Source organism: Symphalangus syndactylus, chromosome 15, assembly GCF_028878055.3.
Source record: "Symphalangus syndactylus isolate Jambi chromosome 15, NHGRI_mSymSyn1-v2.1_pri, whole genome shotgun sequence".
NCBI classification, from domain to species: domain Eukaryota; kingdom Metazoa; phylum Chordata; class Mammalia; order Primates; family Hylobatidae; genus Symphalangus; species Symphalangus syndactylus.
In genome coordinates, this window is record NC_072437.2 from 89,139,803 (window position 1) to 89,162,074 (window position 22,272).

The 22,272-nt window shown below is 34.7% G+C and overlaps 1 protein-coding gene across 12 annotated transcripts in view; it reads right to left on the reverse strand.

Annotated features, from left to right (window-relative positions):
- The window catches only part of INTS6 (integrator complex subunit 6), a 119,667-nt gene that overhangs the window by 48,651 nt on the left and 48,744 nt on the right, over nt 1-22,272 (reverse strand). For all 12 annotated transcript variants that reach the window (XR_008651387.2, XR_010116068.1, XR_010116067.1 and 9 more), the window contains 5 exons: nt 12,903-13,086; nt 7,060-7,185; nt 5,157-5,311; nt 1,366-1,518; nt 1,106-1,238 (listed from right to left, as the gene is read on the reverse strand). Coding sequence is in view for 3 of the 12 variants with exons in the window: in XM_055244807.2 (XP_055100782.1) it covers nt 1,106-1,238; nt 1,366-1,518; nt 5,157-5,311; nt 7,060-7,185; nt 12,903-13,086 (751 nt within the window). In the remaining 9 variants the exon portion in view is untranslated. The remainder of the gene's footprint in view (nt 1-1,105; nt 1,239-1,365; nt 1,519-5,156; nt 5,312-7,059; nt 7,186-12,902; nt 13,087-22,272) is intronic.

A 22,272-nucleotide genomic window follows, 5' to 3' on the forward strand; every position in this document is an offset into this window, starting at 1 on the left:
TTAAAGTCTGCTTTGTTATTTTTGAGAGTAACATCAGATGTTTTTTAACAAGAAAGTCAGTAAGATTTATGGTTTTGTCATTTTCTATAAAATGAAAAGATGCCAATTATGGTGTAAAAGTACATGTAGGAATTAAGTTAGAATCAGAAAATACACAAGGAAAATCTATGCCCTCCCTAGACCTAGACACAAAGCAGATTTGAAGACAGAAACAAAGCATGCACAATGTTTTCTATAAAATATACCTACTAATATTTTGACTATAATTTTTAAATTTAATGTGATTTTATGGAAGGTAAGTTTTCTCCAACAGCACTCCTCAAAAATGATAGCTAGAATGTACCTAGAAACTAACTTCAGGCTTTTATCAAATTATTTTGGAACAAATTCCTTTATTTAAAAAATATTTGCCAAATGAAAATTAAAGTGTAGATAAATTCTTAAACAATGCACTCAGATCTATGCTTCTACAGAATGTCTCATTTCAAACAGAAAGCCTACATTACCAATTCTAACTGTTAGAAATCTAACTTGTAGAAAAGTTAGAATATTTAATTAAAAAACTTAAAATGTAACATCTTAGGCCGGGCACAGTGGCCCATGCCTGTAATTCCAGCACTTTGGGAGGCCAAGGCGGGCGGATCACCTGAGATCAGGAGTTCAAGACCAGCCTGGTCAACATGGTGAAACTCTGTCTCTACTAAAAATAAAAAACTTAGCTGGGCATGGTGGTGTATGCCTGTAGTCCCAGCTACTTGGGAGGGAGGCTGAGGCAGGAGAATCGCTTGAACCTGGGAGACGGAGGTTGCAGTGAGCTGAGAATATGCCACTGCACACTAGCCTGGGTGACAGAGCGAGACTCCGTCCAACCCCCCCCAAAAAAGTAATACTTTTATCAAATTGCAGACTAAAAAGTGTTTCAATATCATCTTTTAATTTACTGTAAACACAAACAGGTTGTTATATTTTCTTAAAGATGTTCAATATTTTAGAATATTCAAAATATTTTCATTGATTTCTAGAAGACAAGAAAAACTACAAAGAAATGTGCTTTAGGAGAACTTTTATATGCTAAGCCAAGGAGAAAATGACAAGAATGACTTACCTAAGAGGGGAAGAAGGACTGGATAATTGTAAGGCATCACAAATAAGTTGACACAGTTCAGTGCTGTACTGGCTTTCAAGTAACCAAAAGGATGACCAAGTTCACTGTATTTTGCACTATTGCTCACGTACACCTGTTAAAAAGGAGCAGTTAAAACTTTAATAACCTTTAAAGAATGTTACATAAACCATTGATTCAATTCAGCTTTTTAAGAAACACCTCATTTAAATTTTGGGGTCACTATAAGTTGTTCAGCTCACCTGCCAACATGTTTGAGGAGATTTCCTTTCCAGGATAAATTGAGTCAGTGGTGAAGGTTCCAACTCGTATTTGTCAAAAGGAAGTTTATCAATAACCATTGGTTCACAGTCTGTACAGGAAAACTTCACTACAGGATGAGATGTTCGAGGTGGCTAAAGGGGAAAGTCTTGTAATTACTACTTACGTGAAATTCCAGAAACAAAACTAAGTATCCCTCATTATCAAAATTTACTCAGTTCCTCCATCTTGCTAATAACTTTGATTTACTGCTAAAAGCAACATTAAGCTGAAAGAAAACACTTGAAAATGTAATGCTAAAGTTATGTAATATTCACAAGAAAAAGATAAACACTTGAAAATCTATAGAAATGAAAATATTTTTAGGTCTTATGCAAAATTTAGTAATTGAGTATTCACTAATTTTTACATCCAAAAAATGAGAAATGTATACAGAAACTCTCACAAGTCTTCATTTGTAGCAATTACTTATAGTGACTTCCAAAGTAATCATAGATCTTGATCAGTTTTTGAATATACATTTCTAATTATATAAATTATAAATGTAGATGTGCATAACAAAATATATACCAAAATGGTATTAAAATAGGAGAAAAATAACCACAAATAGAACTTCTAATGCTTCCTTCCCTATTCCAGCAATCATTTTGGTAAACTCTACAGGATACACACCCTTATTTTAGAAACCCCTGTTCTAGAGGTATAAAAAAATAATACTTTTTTTAAAAAGGCATGTTACCCCCCAATCTACCTCTTAATAGTCCTCTTCCTAAAAATCTCACAAATTGTGAACAAAATGAGCTATGAGGAAATAATTTTAAATTTCATAGCTATAAAGGACTCTATTTGCCTCAGTTACTGCTTATACCCTGGTGGTTCACAAATCTACTGTGATGGGGCCAGATGGCTCCTATTTCTCTGCTGTATCTAACTACCCACTAGACATAAGCTGAATCTTCCACAGGTCCCTCAGACACAATATGTACAATTGTTACTTCTCCCCCAAGCTACAAAACCTGTTCTAAAAACCTAGCCATTATTCTTGATATCTTCCCCTCATCCTCCATATTTAACTGTCACAAAGACCTGGATAAACTGGTAACACAAATTCTAAGGCACTTACCAGAACACATAAACATGGTAGGTAGTTAGTACTAGTTGCTGCCTTCTGTCAATACTAAACTCTCATCTCTCTAGAAATGTATCTTCTATTTCTTACCACTTTAATTTGGGCCTCCTTCATTTCTCAGATTAGACTAGTACAAATGCTTTTTGCTTTGTTTAGTTTCTAATCAGTCCCCCTCTGATCAATCCTATGGCAGTGAAATACAAATAGGATCATATAATTTCCCTATCTAAAACTGTTCAGTAAAAGTAACAGCCAATCACCTAAAAATAGGGTCTAGACACTTAACATCACATATAAAGATCTTCGATGATCTGGTCCCTATCTGCCTTCCCACCACACCATACGGACTCCATGCTTCGGTCATGCGAAGTATTTATTTTCTCCCTTGCATATTGCAAACAAAGTTTAGAAGAATGAGTTGGCATGTAACAACCTCTAAAAGACCTCTTCCCTCATACCCCTTCCCACTCTGTACTCCAAAAACACACCAGGCTGTCAGGCCCACCTCCTCTGGCTCTGCCCCACCCCTTCATTACAGTTGGCACACTGTACTCTATGATGTGTACATGTCTGACCTGCCCATAGATGGGTAATGTTCAAGAGGGGAAGCACTGTGTTTTACTCATCTTGTGCTCCTGTGCCTAGCATGCACCTGACACACAGTTTATTGAATCAGTCCATGAAACACACTTATTCTGTGAATAAAAATACTGAGATCCAAGAGGGAAAGTGGAGGGAAAGATCCTCTAGAACTTGGCCAAGAAAATTTTGCATATATGATTTTGTTTAATCCCCAAAACAACCCTATGAGATGGAGCTATAAGCCACTTAACAGATGGGAAATTGAAGCTTACAAAAGATAACCAAAGACACTAATTAATAACTAATAGTGCCGTGATTCAAATTCACATCTTGTAAATTACACTTAACTTCAGTAGCAATATTTCTTCAATATTATAATTTAGAAAAATCTCACTTCCCCTAATATCCTTCAGTTACTAAAGTTTGCCAGTTCTTTCCAATATTATTTCTTATTATTCTTTCTTCCATCATCATAATTCAACCACTTAAAATCTCTTACGTGAACCATATCAATAGCCCTCATACGTAACCTACCTGCCTTTCAACTCATCTCCCCCTTCTAATTTTACTGCATATAACCACCACCAAATCAATTTTTCTAAAGATGTCTGTTAAAAACATCTTCAACTGCTCTTTGAACTCCACTGTTAAAAAGCTAATACTCCTTAACCCTACATTTAAAGTCATAAGCAATTTGGTTACTTTAATAGTACTCTCAATGTCCTATATACATGTTATGATCCACCCATACTCAGCTACTTGTTAACTCCTCTAAACATACCTTGTTCTTTTTCACTTCCATATTTTTTTCTCATACTATTTCCTTCTCCAATTGAAGTCCTACCCACCCTCTACGGCTTGTAAGAATTTGTGATAGACTCCTAGAGCAGCATTAATAGGTAAGGGTTGTGATACTGGTTTTGGATTTCTTTCCATTACAACTCAGGTACTGTATGTTCTCCTATACATGTTAAATAAACACAATAGAATAAATAATCAACATGACAATATTTCATACAAATACGGTATCTGTTCTGTAAGAGTTGAAAGAGCTCCAGAAGAGAAAGTAAAATGACCAAAGAAATTGGAAGTTTCTCCATAAAGCCAGACTAAAAAACTATGATGGTTCTATCAGAAAAAAAGAAAAGGTACATAGAAGATACTTCAAAGAAATTTAGAAAACCTTAACTTCATGCACTACTTTATTAAATCCCTAATGAATAAAGGAAATATCACTTTATAAACTCAAAATAAAAATTATCCTGAAGAGCTGATACAGGTTTGAAGTACAAAAGGTTTCAAAAAGGTTTTGTTGTATGAAACATTATTAGACTGCTTAATGATCTGTGAAATACAATTCTTATTTTCTAAGGGTAAAATCAAGGAGAACCACTGCCATGCTCTCCCACAAAATATCCCTTAATGCCCTCAGATACTTGGAAAAAAATATGGAAAAAAAGAGTACACTAACACGACTAAATGGATATTAATTTGTATAAATGTACCCTATTATTTTAAGAATTACATAATGAATACTGATAATTCACCACGATCGCTCAGCAAACTTCATTGTTCCTAAAAATAATTCAGGTAAACAAAATCAGAAAATCTGTTCCAGCTTAAACCTCCAATCTGCAACATTATATATAACTAAAACCATACATATCAATATGCATTTAAGACTAAGTCCTAAAAAATTACATGCAAACTATCAAAATTATTTTCTAAGCCTTCGTTTAAATCCTAAATTGTGTCCCAGAGACAAATCCTCATTTAGAGTCTAAGGAGGAAATTTTGTACCCAGAAGCCAAGAATAAAAATCGTGAGCATAGCATTAGATTCTAAAGGAAAGAGATGCCTTTTTTCTATTACTTCATAATAAACAAAGTAACAAGGTATCATAGCAAAGCAACATAATAAAGCAAGTAACAGGGTATCATAGCACTTTGAACATCTGTCTAATCCCCATAAATTAATCACAGCTTTGACAACAGAATTTAAAACTAATAGGAAAGACAGCTGAATGGTTACTATTACATAGTTACAGTCTCTGGTACTTACTAGTGTTGGCGAATTTTGATCTGGCCAAAAAGACTCTGGAACAGGCCAATGACCTATAGGAACCCCAGTTTTAGGATTTGGTCTGACATATATGAGTTTGTGACAGCTATGCCAAGGCTGAGATCCAAAAGGCCTTGATATATCTGGCTGCCCATCTATATAGCAAAGAAATTAAGACAAAGAAAGCATATATCATAAGGGGGGGATAAGCATAAAAAGTTAAATTATATCATTACTTAAAGTAATAAAAAATTCCTAATATTTGTTCTTTTCTAGGTTTTCCTATTTTTCTTAAATGGCAGAACACTATGTCTGCTTAATATTTAGACTAGATTGTAATTCATTAGACAATAAGTACAAATTCCAACTATGAGTTCGCCAGTTCAAAGGAGGTCCGCAGCATCTTTTGCCTTCCCAACTGGAACACATAAAACATACTTCATGGTGAATATCTCTTTGATGAATGACATGTTTTCTTCATCAGATGATAAGAGCAAGCACCCAATTTGCCACCTTTATCATCATATCCCAAATGTCAAAAACAGTGCCAGGCACACAATAAATACTAGAATAAATAAGTATTGCAAATTCAGTATTTCTTAGAAATCATTTTAACTGAAGCCTAAAAAAAAAAAACTTAATAAGCAAATCTAGACCAAAGCACCTACCTTTAATCTAAAATAACTTTAGCAAAACAGCAACTATCTTCAACAATTCAGTAAACATTTACTAGTACGAAACTCTAAACAAAGCATTAAAATAATTTAAAAATAAATACATTGTAACAATTAATTTTTTTTTAAGTTTGGTTTCGTTAGAGCAGACATGACACAACTTATTGTTATCACCCATTCCTTCCCTATAGTACCCTCTCAGTACCTCCATTCTTTCATCTCTATGATCCTTCTCTTCTCCCAGGTACCTACTTTAGTGGACCACCTCTGCCAATTATCATTAAATGACTCTAAATCTTTGTGTGTCTGTGTTTTTTGTTGTTTTTTTTTTCTTCTTTTTTTTTTTTTTTTTTTGAGACGGAGTTTCACTCTTGTTGCCCAGGCTGGAGTGCAATGGCGCGATCTCCACTCACCGCAACCTCCACCTCCCGAGTAGCTGGGAGCATAGGCATGCGCCACCACGCCTGGCTAATTTTGTATTTTAGTAGACACGGAGTTTCTCCATGTTGGTCAGGCTGGTCTCAAATTCCCAACCTCAGGTGATCCACCTGCCTCAGCCTCCCAAAGTGCTGGGATTAGAGGTGTGAGCCACTGTGCCCAGCAATGACTCTCTAAATCTTGAAATAGGTAATATACAATGCAGACGGTCTCAACTATAAACCATCCATTGGTTCTACTATAACTCCTTATATCCACTGGCTATTGGAAATAGTTCATGATTACAGAAGCCAAGAAAAAGCCAGGTGGGACTCAGCTAGAGTTAGAAGAATCAAGCTTAATGGCAAAGCCTGGTTCCTCATTTTTGACCCACATAAACCATTTAGTTTCAATCAGTTTGATCCTTGGTACAAAAGTAGCTAAGGAGTTAAACATCTAGGATTGAACACTTTGGGAATAAAAGGGCATAGGAGAAGCATATATATGTTGAGAGGCAATTGTATAATACTACAAAGAAATTATAAAGTTGCTTATCTATAAATCCTTTAAAAGGCTTTTGACTCATCAAAATGTCAGGCAATAGACAATCATTAATACAAAAAGGTGATGCTACTAGACTACCATTAGTTTACCTTGACTTTCCTATTTAATCTTCCCTCTTTACCAACAGCCTTTCTGTCTTAATAATTTGGCCTTGCCTATCTTAAGGCCAAATCACAGTAAGTTTACAGTTCTAGTTGAATAAACAATAAAGAAAGTTTTCAATGTCTAAAAAAAAAGTGCAATAATACCTTCTACAGGGGAAGGATCTGGTCCTGCTTTTTCAAAGTTTATTACCACCCCACTTTGTACTTTCTGCACCAAGGACTCCAGACACTGATTAAGCATTCTTGGAGAACACACAGAATATGAACGGCCTGAGATTTAAAAAAAAAAAAAAAAAAGGAAGAATATAGTAAACTAGTTAGTTGCAAGAATTCCTATCTTTAGCAAGAAAAAAACAACTGTGGGGTTTCTGACAGTACTAATTAACAAAAGTTCAATGGTAAAAGTTGACTGATTTCATTATCTTATGAAAGAATGCACAAAAATAATTATTTCCAACCAACCAACAATCCCATTTTGTGAGAGTATGTAAATTTTTTCTTCTAATTATAGGTATTTGGAACATAGAATTCTTGGTCTGAACAAAACACAATGAAAACAAGTCACATATTTTATGTTTTTTAAAACATATATATAAAAAACACTATCTCCAACTGTTATGCAATATAATTTATCTTTAACACATATACACACACACACATCTAGTAACTGTCTCCCCAAAATCTTATTCCTGCTTAACAAAAGTATTATCACTAAGATTTACTGTGCACACAGTAGATATGTAATAACTACTTAACTAGTTTACTGGCAGTTTTTAAGTATTTTAAATATTTGCATTTTAATATACAGATGGCAGCATGTGCTTTTCTGAATTTCACTTAGCTTACGTAAATACTTGGGAATTACCTGTCTTATGTGAATTCCCCTTTTGTACGTTTTAACCTATACTACTTTTGGTTCAGAAGCATTAAATACTAGTGATTTTTTTAAAAAGATACCAGTGAAAAGATCTTTTAAAGAGGAATTTTCAACAAAAATATCTAGACCTTTGCTATACAATACTTTATATACTAGACACATGTAGCTATTGAGAACTTGAAATATAGCTAGTCTGAATTGAAATGTATAGTAAGTGCAAAATATACACCTGATTTTGTTGACTTAGTATGAAAAAATATAAAACATCTCATTAGTAATTTTCAAATATCAATCTCATACTGAAGTAATATTATGGATATACTGATTTAAATAAAATATATTATTAGAATTAATTTCATCTATTTTTAATTTTTAAAGTGGCTACTATGAAATTTTTAATTACATATGAAATTTGAATCAGATTTCTATTATACAGTTCTGATCCAGACCAACACTAAAAACCTTGACAGCTAAAACTCAATCTTTGGCCAAATATTTTGCAATATTATTTGTAATAAGCTCAATATGAAGCCCTACTCTTTTACACATTCAACCAATTATTTCACAACACAAGCTACATCCTTACATTTGACACATCAAATTACTCATATCAACTTACACTTAATGTGGTTTGTTAAAGGCTACTCAGAAAAGAGAACATTATAGACAATGGTGACTCAAATCCTCAAAGTCAGCTTCACTTAGAAAAAATAAATATAACAACTTAACTGTATAAAATAATGACGATTATAACCTTAACAAATATCTACCAATTACTGAGTATCTACGTGCCTGGCAGTGTTCCAATCATTTTATGATATTAATTTCTTTAATCTCAGCAACAATTGTATGGGTTATTTTCTCCATTTTACAAATGAGAACACTAAGGCACAGAGAGGCTAACTAACTTTTCCAAGTTAGTACAGTGATAGAGTTACAGTTCAAACCCTTACAGTGTATCAGAAACTATTCTGGATATCCTTTGTTCCTTGGAAATCCTGTTAATTTGAAATCAGTACTTAAAATAGAGCATCTATATGAAGTCATGCTTATTTGAAAGAACTGGTAAATTTAAATTTTCTTCTAAGTCAATTTAAGTATATACAAAAAGCAATCCATAAAAAGGCTAACCATCTTTACATGCAAAAATATTAGAAGTTTACATAAAGGCTGAGTATCTTATTTCATGAAATTTAAGCATATTCCTAAGATGTCATTAAAAAGCAAAAATTTTAAAGTATATAAACTATGACAATTATCTCTGCTCTCCTAAGTTGTGTCATCAATTAAGAAAACAAAAGCAAATAAATCTTAACACGAAATAAAATTACTAATCAGTATATTTTACAAAAGTTAGAAAAAAGAATAAATGAGTCATCTGGCAAATAAAAATCTATTAATTATTTTAAAAGTTAGACAGAAATAGCAAATTTTGCTTTCTTTACAAAGTGAGCCTATATCCTAATAATGTTCCTCATGCGTACTTACTGTCTATGTCAAAACTTACTCCTTGGGATATACAACATTTTGTGCTAATGCATAAAGTTTCTAGGATCACTACCTGTATTTGTGAAAAAAGTTTTATTAGCACACACCTTCAAGTCAAGAAGCTGTCTCACTTTGGGTTATTTTGAGTCCACAAAAAAGTCAAACTAAATATAGTGAATCTAACGGCAGTATTAGCATCTTTGTCAAATAGAGAAGCAAATCAACATTTCTAAGTTGGTCAATAGTCCTTACAGAAGCTAAGAAAGTTAAATGTATTTAATCTAGAAATATCTATAATTTTTATAAAATACTTTAAAAATTCTTGATATATTCAACAACATGTCTATTACACATTTTAAAATCTGCTATCATCCTTGCACCTCCCCTAAACCTGCTTCTCCCCAGTGTACCATCTCAGTCCTTGGCACAGCCATCCGTCTCTAGTGGTTCAGATCAACTGAATCATCTGGGAACCATCCTGGATTGCTTCTTCCCTTATTGTCCTGATCCTTGGTTCTCTTTTGCATTAAGCCACCTCTCACGACCTCCAAAGCTAGCATTCTAGAACAAAGTACTACTACTAGTCTTCCTGCTTTCATTCTTGCCACTCTGTATTCTCATCTAACAGGTGAAGTGATATTTCAGAAATAGAAATCAGATGTCACCTCCTATAAAAAGCCTTCAAAAGGCTTCCCATCATACTTGGAAAATAAAAAAATATTTATTGTAGCCTAAAGAGCCATTTGATATTTGGCCCCTGCCTACCTCTCTAAACCTAGCTATTACTCTATTCCTCCCTAAGCTCCAGCCATGCCAGCCTTCCTGTTGCTTCCAAATATATAGAGAGCATGTCCCTTTCCTTGCCATTTCCTCTGCCTAGATATTTGTGTAATTAACTCCATTATTCAGGTCTCTGCTCAAATGTTACCTCCTCAGACGAAAACTTAGGTAGAATATTCTTTCTCTGCCTCAAGTTAGTCTCTATTCCTTTACTGTTTTGTCTTCATAGTAGGTAGCACCCTACTATCTACTACAATAGTAGTAGGCAGTACTACTATAAAATATCATTTATTTTACATGATTATTATCTGTCACTCAGTACAAAGATGTAAGCTTTCTATTGTTCCTGCTGTACTCCCAACACCCAGTAACAGTTATTTGGCATAGAGTGGGCACTCATTAATTACCTGGTATCAAAAGGAAAATGCTTACAATGACTACAATTATGCAATTACAAAAATACATTGAAAGAAATATATTATTATTTTGGCAATACAGATGAATTTTTTCCAACATTTCCTTAGTGAACATGAATTACTCCATAATGGGAAAAATAAATGTACACAAATAAACACATAAACAACTACTTTAATTTTTTTTTTTTTTTTTTTTTTTTTTTTTGTGAGACAGAGTCTCTCTCTGTCAGCCAGGCTGGAGTGCAGTGGTAGGATCTCAGCTCACTGCAACTTCAACCTCCTGGGCTCAAGCAATTCTCCTGCCTCAGCCTCCCAAACAGCTGGGATTACAGGCGTGTGCCACCATGCCCAGCTAATTTTTGTATTTTTAGTAGAGATGGGGTTTCACCATGTTGGCCAGGCTGGTCTCAAACTCCTGACCTCAGGTAATCCACCTGCCTTGGCCTTCGAAAGTGCTAGGATTACAGGCGTGAGCCACCGCACCCGGCCAACCTTAGGTTTTAAAAATGCACAGGAATTGTTAGCAGTGATTACATATTCGGATAGTGCAATACCAGTGGGTATTATCTTTTTTGTTCTTTCTACCTTTCTGGTGTTCCCCAAAACTTTCTTTAGTGAACATCCTTTAAATTAAAAAAGAAAGAAGACACATTATTCAGAGATATGAAAAGGTGAGTGACATTTGAGCGGCTTACCCTTATTGCTAGTAAGAGCATGAAAAGGAGCAAACAAACTACCACACCAGGAAGGATTTAGAATGTATATTTAGGGAAGACTTCCCAATTTCTTGACTAAGATTTCTGCATCATTGAAAGATATCACCAAGGATGACTTTGGAACTTTTCCTCTAGAGATGTTCCTTTCAAAGAATAAGCAAAGTAGCTTTAATATATTACTGCCTAAAGGCAAGACTGCTACATGATGTCTCATGGTTCTTTTCAGACTCTGATTATACCACTCACTTGACTTCACACTCTGAATATTCCTGATCCTAGTGACAAAAGTTATAGTATATTTAAGTCCCAAAAGTTCATCATAATTCTAAGTTCAAACTAAGTAATTCCTAGTAAGGAATTTCCAGTGTGAGAATGTTATAGCCTCCAAGCCTTTCAGAACCTGTTAAGTAAAATCCCCAGAGTTAAAAAAAAAAAAAAAAAAAAAAAAATCAGAATTTTTAACAAGGGTGCCAGTTCAAAGCTGGAAACTAAAATTTCATGAATATAAATGTGCACCCTCCCACAGAAAAAAATACGACTGTCACCGAAAAATATTATCTATGTAAAGAGAATTGTTAGTTAATTTTCAAATTTAGATGACAGGTCGTCCCTAAAAAAAATTACATATATGCCTTTTTTACCCTTTGTTAATTAAATTGTGAAGACATTACAAAAGTTCACAAAAAGCATTTCTATAAAATGAAAGCATTTAATGACATGAATAACAGTTTTCTATCTATTTCACACACTTGTGTAAGGTTAATCCCTTTTTGTCTGTGAATTTTGCAGATTTCCAAAATCCATAGAATTTCAGAAAAAAGTACCTAAAATATTAATTAGAACTTACATTTTCTCTTATGTAGCTGGCTATGACGAATTTCATTAGAGCACCAACTGTGTCTGCAGATTATGTCACAGGCCCTTATCTTAAGTAAAATAGTGGAATGCTAGACTTGCACATTTTAATATCAAATACAGAATTTGATATTAAAATTATTTTAATAAAATTCTCAGGTGAGAACTGAAATGCTCCATGAAAGCAAAAACGCCGTGTCTGTCTTACTGACTACTGAAAGCCAAAAGCATGGAACAATACTTGGTACACAGTAGGCACACAATACATACCTATATGAAATTAATCCACCTGTTAGACAATTCTATATTAAATGAGTTCTGAGTTGATTACATATTGTATTTCAAGATTTCCCTTGATGTTCACTAAGCATAGTACCTATCTAATCTGATGTATAAGTGAAACAGAAGCTGGATAAGACCTCACTACCTGTTTCCTTTAATCTATCAATCTCTTTGCCTCTGGGAAAAATTGCACTTAACCAAGCATATCTCATCAAATATACAGAGATGATTCTCAAAACATTTTTTGCAAAAAATAATGCTATGGCACTTCTAAATCATTGGCAATCTTTGTAGATAAGAATATTAGTTTAACAACTTCAAATACTAGCATTTTCTATACAAGTAGAAAAAATATTACCATTCCTTGTTATGTCCAGGAGTAACCCACATTCTATTCAAATGAAGATCATAGACCATTATCAATAAATGTACTGTTAAAAGCATATATGCCTATTAATTCCTAATACTAACTTGTTAAATAAAAACAAACATGGAGTTTTTGAATGTACACTTTTAAAACATTCAGATAAAATCTGCTTTAAGTTACCAAATTACTGCCAGCAAAAAACTTACCGCCTGTCACTTCACACATTGGTGTGATTGCAGAGTCATCTAAAGGCACACCTGTCAACTGTTCTGATTCTACTGACATGGTGCCAGGCAACCGCAACACTAATGCAAAGAGTCTCTGATCCCAACGAAAAGGTTCCTTGGTCAATTCACTTCCAGGCAAAGGAGAATTAAGAGGTAAATGAAGCTGAAAGTAGGGGGGAAAAACAGTAATAAGAATTCCACAGGCTATTTTTCCAAAAAGCCTACTTTAATTACACTTATGTTAGAACTGCATCAACTCTCCTATCACTTGAAAAACAAGCTCAAATATAAAAGCTTACTTGTTCAAACATAGCTAAAACAGCATATGATACTGTTAGTTTAATTTTCTTAAACTTACTTTGAAGATACAGACTGAAAAAAATCTGTATTGTTGGAATGAATTTCAGATTTAGACTCAATTAATTACTGGGTGCTGAATTGCTTCCAAATAAATCATTTCATTTAATCATTAAAATAACCCTATGATAGATATGTTATTCTTTTCTTTTCTTTTCTTTTTGAGGTTGGAGTGCAGAGGCACGATCTTGGCTCATTGCAACCTCTGCCTCCCAGGTTCAAGCGATTCTCCTGCCTCAGCCTCCTGAGTAGCTGAGATTACAGGTACGTAACACCACGGCCAGCTAATTTTTGTATTTTTAGTAGAGACAGAGTTTTGCCATGTTGGCCAGGCTGGTCTCAAACTCCTGATCTCAGGTGACCCACACGCCTCAGCCTCTCAAAGTGCTGGATTACAGGTGTGAGCCACCGTGCCCGGTCTTATTATTTTCTAAATGTAAAACAAATAGACCTCATAAAAATGATTTGGCCTCCTGTGTCCAGAGTCAGTACTTTTTTATTACACCACAGCAATCTCAAACATCTTCACAGCTCTTAACATTTTAAAATATGCTTGATTTTATACAAGATAAACAATCTCAAAGCATTTGTAGAAGAGTAAATTTTTGTCACTCTAATTACATTTTAAATGTAGTGATTCTTACCACATCTGAGTAAATGTAGAGAGGTTTGGGGGGTTTTGTATGTGTTGCATGTTTTATTAATAATAGATGTTTCTTCCCTTAGACCTGCTAAGTTAGAATCTTTTCTGAGATTCTTAAGCATCTTAAAAAGTTTTAAATGACTATAATGGGCCCTTCTATACCAACAGAGTAACAGTGTACAAACAGAATCCACATATTCATCTCAGTGTCACTCAAGGAGGATGACCAGACACTATGTTTCTCATGATATGATGCAATAACACAACATCAACTATAAAGGATTCTTACCCAAAAAAAAAAAAAAAAGGAAGAAAGAAAAGATTCGACCTGAATTGAATCAAGCCTTCAGTTCTAACTACCAGTTTGCAGGGAATAGTGGGGATATAGGATCAAGTTAAACACCAGCACAAGCAAGCAATCAGTCAAATCCAGAATGTGGAACATTATACAGGATAAATGATCTGGTTTCTCCAATAAATCAGTGGCATAAAAGAGCAAAGGGAAGGGAATCCGAGGAGTTAAAACTGTTATAAAAGAGGCAAAACCAAAGATTTTTGAGACAATCAGGAAATTTCGAGATTATATTACTGGAATTGTTAATAATCTTTTAAGTGTGATAATGGTATTTAAGTATATGGTGCTTAGGAAAACAAAAATCCTTACCACTTACAAATTTTTAAAAAATAAAGTCAAGACTCAGTTTAGGGCTTTTTTCTACAAATACTGGAGTATATTTTTATACAGAACATGCTTTTAAATGATCATTTCTAAATTAATTGTCTTTTTTTATACTAATTTCTTCACAAAGCAAGACCTAATTGTATTGTGTACAGCCTTTCTAAATCTCACACATAGAAGACTTCCAAACTTGATGGGGGTTGAAGTCATTCTACACTAAAATAGACTCAAGTTTCTTCATTGACTTACATCAAACCATTAAAAAAAGAAATCCAATTCTATTCTAGGAAGAGTTTTCCTAGTGAAGCTATGTTATACTGGCACCTCTCTTCAAAACATTCATGCCATGAGAATATGCTGCAAGACTCCTTCATCAAGATCAGCCAAGATTTTGTGACTCTGGACAGAAGTCATGAGTTCTTTCTCTGGCACGTAAGGCAGAAGGCAGAAGCAACAGAGAGGGAATGCTGAAGAAATCTGGGCCAGGATATTCTCGAGGAAGGTTTTCCAGCCTCACAGGCTCTGTGACAATTGTAAACAGCTCAGGAACTCCAGGCCCTTACTGCTATTACCACACCCTGACAGAAGATAAATAAGCAAGCACTATTTACATCATCTCCTTTTACCCCAGACCAACCAACCACCTTTAAAGTATTTGGGAAACACAGCTACCAAGTGCTTGGTCATTTTCTCTCTAATATCACAGAAATGTCAAAGCACCAGTGGTGCTGGGTGAAGTTTCAACTGTTAATGCAGTTGCTTTGCAGAATAATGGATACATGGAACTGTCTTGAGAATGTGGAGGGAAACAGCCACTGCGTGGACCACACACACACACACACACACACACACACAAACTAATCATGTAATGACGAGCATCTGCAACGCAGACAATGTAAAATGAAATAAATGGCCTTTGGCTGTACAAGGCTGAATCTAGAATGAATTTCAAATATATATTTAAAAAAAAAAACCAGCAAGGTTCACAAGCATATTCTAAGCATTTTACACATAGCTATATCAATTTTATAAACTTCAGGCAAATTTTTATTTATTTTTCTATTGCTTCTCATTTCTCCCTCCCCAAATCACCACCAACCACTCAAAACCAAAAAAGGGGAAAATCCGCTATAGTTTAAATTAGTAAAATAAGGAGTAATGGCAGGCAAACAAACAGGAAAAAGATTAAAATCTGAAGGAAAAATCTCAGGAGGACTGACTTACTCCAGGTTTAAAGTTTACAGGTGAAATTCCAGAAATGTCTTAAAAATCAAAGGGGGTGGGGAGGTCTTCCTGAATATATGGACTTTGAGAATCAAGGAAAATTGCACATAAATGAAGAAAAATATAAAGTTAGTCACTAGAAAAATATGCAATAAAAATAGACAATTCCCAAAAGCAAAAAATGGGCAATAGATAAGGATACCTAAAAGGAAATTCATATGACCTATAAACATGTAGAAAGATGATCAAATACACTAGTTAACAGATAACACAAATTAAAATATTTTGATGAGATATCATTTCACAATAAGATTAGCAAAAATTTTTTAAATTTGACAATACCAAGTAATGACAAGAATATAAAGCAATAGGAACTCTCCAACACTTCTGGTGAGCCTGTAATTATACTACCGTTTGGAGAACAATTTGATAGTATCTGATAAAGCTAAACATGAGCATATCCTAAAACTCAACAATGCCAACTCCTAGAAGAACTCTCATATTATTTGTATAAGATGTTAAAAAAAAAAAAAAAAAAAGCAATTGACTACAGCATTATTTGAAACAGAGGAAAACTGGAAACAATTTAGAAGTCCAATAAGGGAATCAATAAATAAGCTGCAGTCTGTTCACACACCACATCTGAAATGAATAAACTAGAACTCTTAACATCCAACATGGATAGATCTCAAAACAATGTTTTTTGGATAATATAACATACATACATACATACAAGAACATATATCCAGAAAGCACAGCTTAACAAATTTTCACAAGTTGAATGCCTTTGTGTAACTAAAGTTTGTATCAAGAAAGATAACTTTACTAACTTATGCCCCTCCCCAACTGACTAGTTTTGCCTGATTTTGAACTTCATAAAAATGGAGTATTGTCTCTTTGGTTTATGGCTTCTTTCACCATTGTAAAGGTGAGAATCACCTATACTGCTACATAAAATGGTAGATCGTTCATTCCTATTGCCAAATTGTTTATCTGTATACCATAATTAATTTATTTTTATTTTTTAGAGACAAGCTCTTGTTCTGTCACCCAGGCTGGAATGCAGTCACATAGTCATAGTTCACTGCACCCTCGAACTCCTAGACTCAAGAGATCTTCCTGCCTCAGCCTCCCAAGTAGGTAGGACTACAGGCACGTGCCACCACACTCAGCTCACTTTTTAATATTTTGTAGAGAAGGGATCTTCACCAGGCTGGTCTCAAACTCCATAATTATCCTTTTGAATTGTTTGGGTATATTATGAATACTGTTTAAGTATGAAATTACAGTACATGTCTTTGTGGAAAATATATGTATGCATTTCTGTTGAGTATATACCTAGTTGTGGAACTGCTGGATATGAATATGTTTACTTTCATCACATACTGCCAGTTTTCCAAAGTGGTTATACCAATTTATACTCCTACTAGCAGTGTATAACAGAACCAGTTGCTCTATATCTCCTTCATCAACACTTAGTTTTGGCTGTCTTTTTCATGTTAGCCATTTTGGGTGTGTGTGTGTGTGTATGTGTGTAGTGGGGTTTTAATTTCCCTGATGTTTATGGAAGTGGAATACCTTTTCATATGCTTATTGGCCATTTCAATGTGCTCTTTTGTGAAGTAACTATTAAAGTCTTCTGCTTATTATTTTTAATTGGGTTGTCTAGCTTTCTCTTATTGATTTGGAGGATTGTTAATCTATTCCAGATGTCTTTTATTGCAGGGATCCCCAAGTCTGTGGCCTGTTAGGAATGGGGCTGCACAGCAGGAAGTGACCAGTGGGCAAGCAAGCATTACTGCCTGAGCTCCACCTCCTGTCAGATCAGCAGTGGCATTAGATTCTCATAGGAGCCTGAACCCTATTGTGAACTGCACATGCAAGGAATCTAGGTTGTGAGCTCCTTATCTGAGAATCTAACTAATGACTGATAATCTGAGGTGGAACAGTTTCATTCCAAAACCATACCCACCCATGTCCACAGAAGAACTGTCTTTCTTCCAGGAAACCAGTCCCTGGTGCCAAAAAGGTTGGGGACCGCTGCTTTATTGGATACATTATAGTATTGCAAATATCTTCTACTCTGTTACCTCTTGCATTATTTTAGTGGTATCTTTTGATAAACAGAATTTATCTTAATAGATTTTTCCTTTCACAGTTAGTGCTTTTTGTTTCCTCATAGATAATGAAGATGCTCTCCCATGTTTTCTTCTAAAAGCTTATTATTTTCCCACTTAAAATCAAACCTGAAATACATCTGAAATTGAGTTTGGAATATGGTCCAAAATAGGGGCAAAGATACATTTTTTTTCCCAAATGGATATCCAATTGATACAGGCCATCCTTTCTATGCTGCACTAGAATATCACCTCTTTCTTATATCGGGTGACTGTACACGTGGTAGTCTATTCCTGTGTCAAAAACAATATTACGTGGAAGGAAAAAAGGCAAGATGCAAAATGATGCACAGAATAGCATCCCTACACATTGTTAAAAGTAAACAATGTTTAGAATAGTTTTAGATATGTGTAGTAAAAATAAGAAAATGTGGACTAAATGACTATAAATCAAATTTGCAATTGAAAATTGGAAGGGAAAGAGGGAGGAAAGAGGGGAACAAGGGAGACTACACACTATCAACCTGCAATCTTCTGTTTCATTTATTAAATTTTTTAAAATCCAAAACAAAAAGAACAAGTCAAATATGGCAGAAACTTTTATATTCCTTATTCTTATCCAAAGTACCGAAACATATTAATATGAAGATAATTGTCAAAAGCCAGTAAATTATTCAAGTAGTTATCCATACCTCTTTTACAATAATATCATTATTTTATACAAAACCAAAGACAAGAAAACTTCCTATATGCCTCAACTCAACAAGAGAAAGATTAAGTACAGTAATTACTAACTCCAAAGCTCAGACATTTGTAAGGACTCCTAACAAAGAGTTATTCTTGAACAGCCATTAAAATACACTGCAAGAAGGTAGACTACTTCCTGAAAACTATACATGCATTCACTCATCATTTTTAATGTACCTACCAAATACTAGGTATGTTTAGGCTCTGAGGATTTAAAGATAAATAATAAAATACACCCAATACTTTAAGAGTTCTAAACAGAAGGATCACGTTCCTGAAGGAATCTGTTTCAGAGCTGTATTTAATGGAAAGAAGAAAACTGAGAATCACAGTACTAGCTAACGAGATATTTAATAGGATTTTTATTTCTGAACACTGGATGGGATAAGAGTTTCATAAGAGCTGTTTTCTGAGACTTAATCCCAAGAAACTCTAGTTTGAGTATTCAAATGGAAGTGTCTGAACTAATGATGCTTTAAAAAAACTAGCCATTAATAACAATAATACTTTTATAGTGGTTACTATTAGATGCCACAAGTTATGCTAAATCCTTTATATATATTAATTCATTTAACCCACAAAATAAATGTATGAGATAGGCACTATTATAATCCTCACTTACAAACGACAAACAGAGAGCTTCAGGACTTGTCAGAAGGTACACAGTAAGTGGTGAGGAGACAGAATTCAAATCCAGGTAAGTCTGGCTCTTAAACACTGCGCTCTTAAACACTGTATTATACTGCCTAACCAGGAGTGGAAATATAATCTGCATTTTTAAAAAATCAAATGTTGAATTACTAATATTAAAAAACTAATTGCATTCAATGAAAAAAGAAAACCTTAATTATAAAAATAACTACTTTTAGAAAAAAATTTTAAATTAATTTCTGTATCAATCTAGTGATTTTAAGTCCTTAATTAATACATCTTATAAACACTGTAGGTTATTTTTATAATGCACAGTCCTATGCTTTTCCCCTAGTTACTTGTCATACAAAAGAGTGGCAATATATTTTTCTCCCTCTTGCTTTTCCCTTCCATTTCTTAAAACATGGGCAATAACAATAAACGACAATAGCTAGCATATTCTGAACACTTACTATGTGCCAAGCACCATTCCATGAGCTTTACATACAATATTTACAACAAGCAAATGGGATACATACTATTATTATCCCCTTTTCAGAGATGAACTGTAATATAAGATTGTATGTTAGGAGACATCTGTTTGGAGAACACACTTAAGTAACCCATGCTATATCATCAAGTCTGGAACATCTAGGGAGGGAGGACTGCAATTTTAAGAACTGAATAAACCATGTGTGATTCAATAATATAGTAATTTTCCCATAACCATGATATTGTGGGCCTTTATTAGAATCTTATAAAATTATACTAGGCAAAGTTTCAGTCTAATGGACTAATAAGCAGAGAAAATTATTGTTTACATTCAGTTTATTTTTTGCTTGAATACAAGTGAGGTTTTCCATATTGTTATTTTAAATGATTAATTTCAGTAGTATCATCAACCCAAATATCTTATGTCATCATCTTCATAGCCAACAGAAAAGGAAATGCAACTTCAATTTAAATTTGGGAAGACGGTCCTATTTTTCCTAGTTTCCCTTGGAGACCTTACTGCCCCTTCACCTTTGAGTCCGTCTTCAACTTCTTACCAAAAAAAAAAAAGGAATAAAACCTACTTCTCCATTGGTCTGAAAAACAAATGGCAGATTAGGCAGGTGACAGTTATCACCAAGTATGCTCAAATTTTATGTACTTATAAAAGTGCAATTTCCTCTTTATTTGTGACTTTGCTAAAATTAGACTAAAGCTCAACTTAAATCTTAATTATTTAGTTATTCAAGGAGCACCTACCATAAACATAGCACAATTTCAGGATTTAACGTAGATAAATTACGCTGAATAAACAAGATTTGAGATTACATTTTAGTTAGCTCACTGTAAGAAAAGCTATTATAAAACCTCAGATAACCAAAATTCTCATACATTATTACTTATTTTTTAAACTGTAGAATGTAAAAAATTGAAACCAACAAACAGTAAAAAAAGATAAAAGAAGTTTATTTTTAAAACATCTTCAACTCAGGAATCTAAACAGATGTCTCCTAGCATACAACCTAATTGGCTGGATGAGGATCAAACCTGAGCCCACCATGAGTCAGGACTGATCTGTACCAACACAAGATTTCCCCTTAGCTGGGCATGGTGGCTCGCACCTGCAATCCCAGCACTTTGGGAGCCCAAGGTCACGGATCACGAAGTCAGCAGATCGAGACCATGCTGGCTAACACAGTGAAACCCCGTCTCTACTAAAAATACAAAAAATTATCCAGGCGTGGTGGCATGTGCCTGTAGTCCCAGCTGCTCAGAAGGCTCAGGCAGGAGAATCGCTTGAACCCAGGAGGCGGAGGTTGCAGTGAGCCCAGATGGCACCACTGCACTCCAGCCTGGGGGACAGAATGAGACTCCATCTCAAAAAAAAAAAAAAAAAAAAAAAAAAAAAAGAAAAGAAAAAGATATTCCCTTTCTTGAACTTGGAAGTTCTGCCAACTGGTTCTATTACCAAAGTAATTCAAATTATATGTACTCTCATAACCATGCTTCCCACTTAAGTTTTAATGACCTATTTACTTCGCAGCCTATCCCACCAGTTTGGAAAAGGGAAAGGAAAAGGATCTGATTCTTTTGTTTCCCCCACAGTATTTGTCATACGAAATAATAAATGAAGATTCCACTCATGCGGTCTAAGCAAAGTAAAAGACATGCAAAGCTAGAGTTATAATCAGATCACAAGCACCTCTCAGTGTCCTGCCAATAAAAATTGTGCTCCTAGCCAAATGTGGTGGTTCACACCTGTCATCCTAGCACTTTGGGAGGCTGAGGCAGGGAGGACTGCATGAGGCCGGGAGTTCGAGACCAGCCTGGGCAACATAGTGAGATCCTATCTCTACAAATACACACACGCGCACGCGCGCACGCGCGCACACACACACACACACACACACACACACAGACAACCCAGGCGTGGTGATGCACACCTGCAGTCCCAGCTACTTGGGAGGCTGCAGCAGGGGGGTAGCTTGAGCCCAGGAGGTTGAGGTTGCAGTGAGTCATGATAGTACCACTGCACTCCTGTCGATTGAGTGACAGAGGGAGACTCCATCACAAAACAAACAAGCAAAAACTAAAAAAAAAAAAACAAACTGTGCTCCCTCCACCCCAACACACATACACACATAGATACAAAGTTTCCATGCTAATGTAAGTCACGAGTTACAGAACCAGTCTTATCTCAAAGAGCTGGAAGTCTTATTCTTTCCTGTGTGTGTAACCAGTTTATCTCTATGGCCCTTGTATGTGCCCATACATAGAGAATATAAACACATGAGCTGCAAAGCCTACCTGACACCTTGAGCAAGGGGTGGAAAAACACATATTCCATAAGCTGGCACCATAACAAACACTCCATCCAGCTCAATATATAAGATGCATACTGAGAATTTACATATGTACATACTTCCACTGAAGCCCCACATGAAACATAACCTCATATAT